General features: G+C 40.9%; 1 protein-coding gene across 1 annotated transcript in view; it reads right to left on the minus strand.

Moving 5' to 3' along the window:
* LOC143411811 (actin-binding protein WASF3-like) overlaps positions 1 to 6589 on the minus strand; it is a 28833-nt gene extending 22244 nt beyond the window's left edge. The window contains exons 1-4 of the mRNA XM_077110700.1: positions 6487 to 6589; positions 4880 to 4975; positions 4139 to 4324; positions 1164 to 1238 (exon numbers count right to left, since the gene is read on the minus strand). Coding sequence (XP_076966815.1) covers positions 1164 to 1238; positions 4139 to 4324; positions 4880 to 4975; positions 6487 to 6589 — 460 coding nt within the window. The remainder of the gene's footprint in view (positions 1 to 1163; positions 1239 to 4138; positions 4325 to 4879; positions 4976 to 6486) is intronic.
* Positions 6590 to 7146: the final 557 nt, after the last annotated feature.

A 7146-nucleotide genomic window follows, 5' to 3' on the forward strand; every position in this document is an offset into this window, starting at 1 on the left:
TTAAAGAAACCATTGACAATGAAGTCAACTTCAGCAGTGCCAGGGCAAAACTGGCTAGCATGAAGAAAGAAAGCTGCCCTCCAGGAATGTCAGTGAGAGAAGCCCAGCCATTTCAATAATATCTCATGCCACTCAAGTCAAATGAATGTTTTTCTGTAAAGGATAGGCCAAGGTTCTGCCTAACAAGTCAAGGGAACATGAGTGCACTGAGAATCCCTCCCTAAACTTTCAGAGTACTTGGTGAGGAACCATCTTCCCAAACACACTTTTTTTCCTTGAATACAGTCATGGCAGATCAGGAAACCCAAGACTTTGATTTCATATTTCCAAGAACCACTGTGACATGAATTCAGTAGGCCAGGAGACACCCAAAAAAGGGGGGGTGTATTCTTTTTCTACAAGAAAAACTGAGAACATATTTGAATGAAATGCCTTTCCTGATTGCATTCTCTGCAGATTCATTGTTGGTCTATGATACAGCACTAATTTTTTTATTAGTGTACATTTTCACAAATGCTCTGCTTATCAACTTGTTTATTATTTCTAGGAATATTTGATGGAATTTCTAAAATATTTGAGATCCAGGAACCTATCTTCTACAAAGAGTGATATTGTCACTTCTTCCTTTTTTATTCTTGCCATTTGTCTCTCTTGCCTGACTGCTCAGGCAGCTATGTTCCAGGAAGGAATCACTTCTCTACTGGAAGGTAGACACCAAAGACAAGGCCTAGTAAACTCCATGACCCTTGATTAGAGGCTGGTTCTGTAAATCTCAAATTTAAAGCCACAAGAAGTGACCACCCTTAAAAATGAAGCCATTCAGTGGCCACTGCTATTATATTTGTTCAAAATCATAACCAGCTGTTAATAAGTCTCACATTGGATCATTAGTCATTGATCAGTTAAGGAGGTTATCCAAACAGAAGCAGAAAACACCCAGCAAGTTTTTGCCTCAGTCCCAAGCAGAAAGCAGGGCAGTAAGGTACCATGAATTCTGAAATGGTTTATACACTCATAACAATTTCAAGTTCCTTTAGACTTAAGCATTCAGTGATTGTCTAGGCATGGTGAGAAGATTCTGAGTGGTGATTTTATAGGGCTTACTCTTGATAATTAAACAAGGAAAATGTAGGGAAGTCAGGAACTGAAATGTCCAGGTTTACCTGCCATTGGTTTCTGCTTCTTAGAACCATTATGGGTGGTGCCCCCTTCCTCTGCTGTCCCATGAAAATGTGGTTCTGTTGACAAATATGCAGATTTACAGAAACTAATTAGAACATCTTGAAAAGTGATCCTGTGCCCTAATGGAAATACACATGTCTAACAGTAATTCACTTCTATTCTCCCACACATGCATTTATGTGCATCTTCACTTTTAGCTGCACATTGATTTTAATATTTATGTGCCTGCTGTGTGTGAGTGATCCTGGAATGGAACCCATGGACTTTGGCATGCTTGCAAACATGCTGCCATGGACTTTCCTCCCTAGGGTTCTTATGCAATTTTCAGAAACCATCTCTCTCAAACACCCATGATGGCTTGAGATCTGCCATCCTCCTGCCTCAGACCCCACAGAGCGAGGAATACAGATGTGCATAATTTGTTCAGCTCACATGACATAATTGAAAATGCTGAGTGGAATCTGGACTTTAAAAACCTCTTAGAAACACACTAGAAGTCAATCTTTGAAATCACACAAGGTCTCAAAGACTCACTACTCAAGATAATTGGAAAGTCCTCAGAAACACAACTTAAAACCCCCTTAGAAAAATAATTCACAAGGTCCACCCCACTGTACTTCAGAAGAGTAACTTTCAAACCACCCCACTTCACTTCTAGTGGCCTCCAAAATGACTGATAGAGTCTCTTTCACCATGAGCCATGAGTGACTGTTTCCTTCCTTCTGAACGGTTCCTGTCTTCTATGCTGACAAATTGCTTGTCTTCTTTTCTGACTCCTGTGAGAAGACTTCCATAATTATGGCACTGGTTGCTTACCAAGACTGCTATTACCAGGAGGGAGCTCAACAGATTCATTGCCCAGTGATGAAATCCTCAATGACTTAGAGTGACAAGGTATTTCTATGTGAGTGTGTACTATATAAGCTTTTACATATACCTATGTAGATTGTTCTTTTTAGGCATGAAAGTACACTAGAGTGTACTTGACATATTTACAAAATACAGAGTGCATTTTCTTCTAATTCGGATGTGAAGCTTGTGATGGGACATGATCTAAGCAAACAGGTCCAATTTTAAAATATCAAACGTCAAAGGTTCCCTACCATAGGTGGATGCTGAGAGATACAAAATAAGTGAGGGCATGTGGAAGTGGGAAAGTGATAAAAATATATCTCCTGCATATTCAGAAGAGGGAAATGAAGAGAAAGGAAGGGGACAGGAATTAGGAAAATCATTGAAATGAATCTGACATGAATTTTTCTATGCACACAGACTGATAACTGCTTTCCTTGCTTCTTGGGTCACACATTAGGAAGTTTTCCACTGGATGTTTAAATCACATATTGTCAGGGATTCCTTTATGACTTTCTCCTGATGACTTCTGGATTGCAGGCAACAACATCATCTGTCACATCCTCCACCAACATTATCAGTCACCATTTTCAAGTCGGGATTGACAAGTACATGACCTGATAGTAGACAGAGTGCATGGTATGTGCTAGCATGGATAAAAAAGTCCAGATGGGGTGGCTTTTCTGGATGTAGGGCCAGAGCTGGGTCTCTGTGAGTGAGGTGTGCAGCCAATGGTCGGAAATGGTGATAGCAGGAATGGGAGTTGCAAGAGAGAAAGACAGTAATTCAATGGCAACTCCGTGGCTTCAAACAAATACAGGGAGTGACGAGGAGTCATGACAAGTGACTGATAGGACAGGGCATAGGGATACATACTCTGAGATAGGCCCAATTGAACCTCTGAAAGGTTTCTAGTTAACTTGACAACACTTGGACAGCCACGTGGTACACCTTGGATCACGATCATAAATATGTGCACTGGAGCTAGAACAGGACACATTTCCTGGGCACATTGAATGTGAGAGGCCTATGAAAAATTGGTGGTGAGTGATTGCAAGGCAACAGCACAATATAAAATTGATTCACACCTGGACTGGTGCAGACACCTAGAGGACACCAAGTCCGCAGTGCCGGTGAACAATCAACATTTTAAATGAATTCAACTACAAATCAGTATCCCTGGAACATGACATTATTTCACAAGGGAACAAGAGGTATCTAAACATATGGGAAATGCACTCCCTGAGTGGTTTCAGGGTTTTGTGGTCCCTATGCGGTTTCTGTGCTTCTCAGCTGCCTATGTTGAGGAAAGTGTTTTTTGTGTTTGGTGAGCGATGTCATAAGTCTTGGATTGATTTACCAAGTCCACAATGATTCACAAGAGCTGGCATCCAGGCTCAGTGGTAGAGCAACTGCTTCACATGTCAAAGTCCTGGGTTCAATTCCCTCCCTTCATAATGATTTTCAATGCAGGAAATAGGAACATGATCAAATGCATCACTGTCATGAAGGAGGAACTTCGGATGGACAGCCTTAGAGACCATGTGAGAAAATTATTGCCTATGTCCTAAAAATATGATACTTTTCTATTGGAAAGAGGAAAAAGGAGACATGTACTTACATAATGTATTAAATTAGTGCAGATTGAAACCTACGAAAGAAGGAGGTAACTGACTGAGGAAATAGGAGCATAAAGCCCAACACTGGTGTGACCATAAATTATACACTGGGTGTCATGGTAGAACACAATCTGAGTTTTGTAGATGGCATCCTCATATGCTTCACAGGCTCACCACCTATTCCAGCATTCAAGCTCCAATGCTGACTTCAGTGTGTCAGGAGCCTGGCACTACTGCCTAGCTGTCCACGGAACATATGGGAACTTTGGGAAAATGTAGAAATTCCACATACCTGTTTATACATCCCTAAACATGTAAGAATTCCAGTGGCAGATCTGGGGTTTTACACCCATTTGAGATCATGGTTGCCAAATGGGGATGCAAAAGACTTACAATGGGGAGCCTTTCAGAGAGTTTCACATAGGGCCACCATATCAAGGGTTTTCATAAAAGTCTATCCAAAGTCCTCTTATGGCAAAAGGTACCTGATGTGACAGTCCTGACATCCTTCTTCCTTGCTTTGGGTTTAGTTGCAGGAGAATGTGTCAATCCAGTGGGAGGCTGGATGGGTTTTGGAAATGACAATAAATAAGTGCTGTGTAGGTACCGCAATGTGTAGGTAATTGACGTGCAAAGTGCAATTACCTTCAAGGAAGGAGATGTCTGAGATACTGAAAAGGAAAAGAGAAAGAGAGTCAGTTAACCATGCATGTGACAAAACCCACCATACCTTCCTATGGTATTCAGAAGGAGCTGGACACGCATGTTTAGCTTTGGGAATGATTGCTTTAGTGTTTGGCTTTGGGGCTTTGTGCTTATTTTCTCAATTTTGCTTCTCCAAACCACAAGGCTGAATTGTACCACAACAAACAAGGGCATTGATGTAGGATGAAGGAAAACAAGCCATGAAGTCTCCAACGATGAGAGTGATTCTGAGAGTCACAAATCAAAGAGGAAAGAGAATCCATGCCAATGTAAACTTGCCCAGTGAGGAAGGATGCGGTGGCAGATATTTTGCTTGTGACATATCAGAATTCAGAAGTTCACTGCACTCCCAATATGTGTTCTTATTCGCCAGATGAGCTAGAAGTGAGTGAGTACCAATTGTGTAGAGTCCAGTGAAAGGGGTAATTCATTTCTGTTCAAAGAACTTTAACTAAACAGATTGGCTGAGATATACAATTTTAGAAGAAGGGCTCCTTAAAAGCATTCTTGATTTCCCTTACCCATGGGGGAAACCAGTGTGCCTTCAATTCTCGCATCCTCTGCATTTGCCAATGTGAGTTTGCTTGAGACAATTATAGAAGATAGAGGGCCCAGTTCTGAGAAACAATGAAATGTAAGAGTGAAGTCTCAAATTGTGGTAATAGAAAGGGAAAGTGTAAATTCTGTTGATGCAGAATGATTTCATACTGATACCTGTGGGTACCTAAAACTTGTGGGGTTGCTCATGAAAAATAATTGTCTTGATACTCAAAGTATAAGCCCTGCAAAGACTTCTGCTCCCAATGGTTGTGCTTTTATCTATCTTGGTCATCTTTCAAGGATTTTCTTGAAATGACTCTCTCACAATATGAGCTCTGAAGGGGTGAGGTGTCACTCAGGAGTGGAGCACATTTATACCTTTCTAAAAGCTCTGCATTTGACCGCACTATGCCCTCCTCCCCAGAATAGGGGAAAAGAGCTATCTTTGTGGGGAAAAAAAGTCAATACTTCTAAAACCATAGAGAGATCATATGAACCTTAACATCACTGCAAAATACAGGTTCTTGGCCTGGTAGAGCAGCATCTAGATATGACTTTTTCAAGTGGGACCCCATTCTACCATTCTCCTACTTCCAGTCATCTATGGACAAATAGTCCTCTTAGATTTCACTGGAGGGAGACTGAATGAACACAGCTGACATACATTCTCTGCCTCGTCCTATCATCTCAAGATTCACCTTGCTAAAATCTTTCTTGCCTTCCTGATTTCCCCTACCCTTGTGCTTTTCAATAAACAACCTCTACCAGGGTGGTCTCCATCTGTTCACTTGATTGTCTTTGGATGGATTTCTCCCACTCACTCTTTCTTCCGAAAGTAGCAATAGTACCTTACCAGTACCTTCCCCCTTGTCGCGTGCCATGCTCAGAAATGAAAGAAAAATCTGTGTCTTCTGTTCCTCAGCTATTCCCCATGGCTCTTCACTGAGGCTTCTTTAAGGACAAGTCCATTACCTTACTACTCAGAATGTGCTCTGAGGTCCAGGAGCATTGGAATCATCTTAGAACCTCTTACAAGGAATTCAAGACCTGCCAAATACAATGCATATTTTGAACCTGGTCCCCAACAGATGATGCAGAAGAGTGGAGAGATATGGTCTGTAAGAGTCCAATCCTAAATCCTTCACCATCAATTGCCTATTTGAAATTGAGCCACTGTATCCTCTCTACCAGCTTCCCCCAATCAAAGCTGTACAAGGAGTCAATCTTTCCAGTCGACATTTGTTCAGACCATGGCTTGGGAGATCTATCCATAACCAACCCTAGGCTTTCCAAGTCCACAAGGGTGTTCAAAAAAATACCAGCGTTTCATAGGATGTTCAATTCTGTATGGGGCGGCTGGATCATACAAGTTTACTGGTGGTCAATCAAGGTACCTCTGCATGAGCTGGGACTTCCTTCCTGAATGCCTTTCTCATGGAGGAAGACAAGAAGAGGGAACAAATTGGCACTACATCTCATGCCAGCCTTGGCCCCAGAAGCTCACAAGTCTTTCTGCCATCTCTAGTATGCTGTTCTCTTTAGCTCTTTCTCACCCATCACTGGAGTTTCTCTTCTTCATGGTGCACACCTGTGACTTGTCTCTCCATTGTCTCCCTGCACTCTATTCTGCCTTGCTCATTCTTCAATTCACTTTGTACTCTCCACTCCAGTGTTTCCCAACATATTGCCATGTTCCCATTACATCCAAATCAGACACCTGACTTCAAGGCTCAGTAATTTGACAGCATTGGATTCTTAACTAGATTTGTAGAAAATTGAAATCTTTTCAATGAGAATCTACTAATTATTGGTATTGAGTTTAGGGATAGTTGTAGAAATGAAAGAGAAGAAATTTATAACCTGAGCAGCCATATAGTTAAAGGATCAGAGGCTTTCAGAACGTCATCCAGTAAAATAAAAAAATTAGTCTTTATTAGCTTTCAGATTTTTTCATTATTTTTGACTATCTAATATGAAAGATCAGAGAAATGGCATGGTGGAGAAAAGCCACTTGCTTTGTATTTTTTATTATATTTTTAGTAATTTTGATTAATAGTATGTCATTTGGTTTCCATCTAGGGGATATTATTTGATATATATGCTATCCAATATCTCCTTTCTCTCTCTGTTGCTCACTGTTTCTTACTCTTTTTTATTGTGAGATGCCTTTAAGGCTTAACTTTACTCTTTGTTATTCTTTTTATTTTTCCATTTCTTTGAAGTATTTTCTACATCCCTGTTTCTTGGG

The sequence above is a fragment of the Callospermophilus lateralis genome, chromosome 12, assembly GCF_048772815.1.
Source record: "Callospermophilus lateralis isolate mCalLat2 chromosome 12, mCalLat2.hap1, whole genome shotgun sequence".
In the NCBI taxonomy this organism is placed as follows: domain Eukaryota; kingdom Metazoa; phylum Chordata; class Mammalia; order Rodentia; family Sciuridae; genus Callospermophilus; species Callospermophilus lateralis.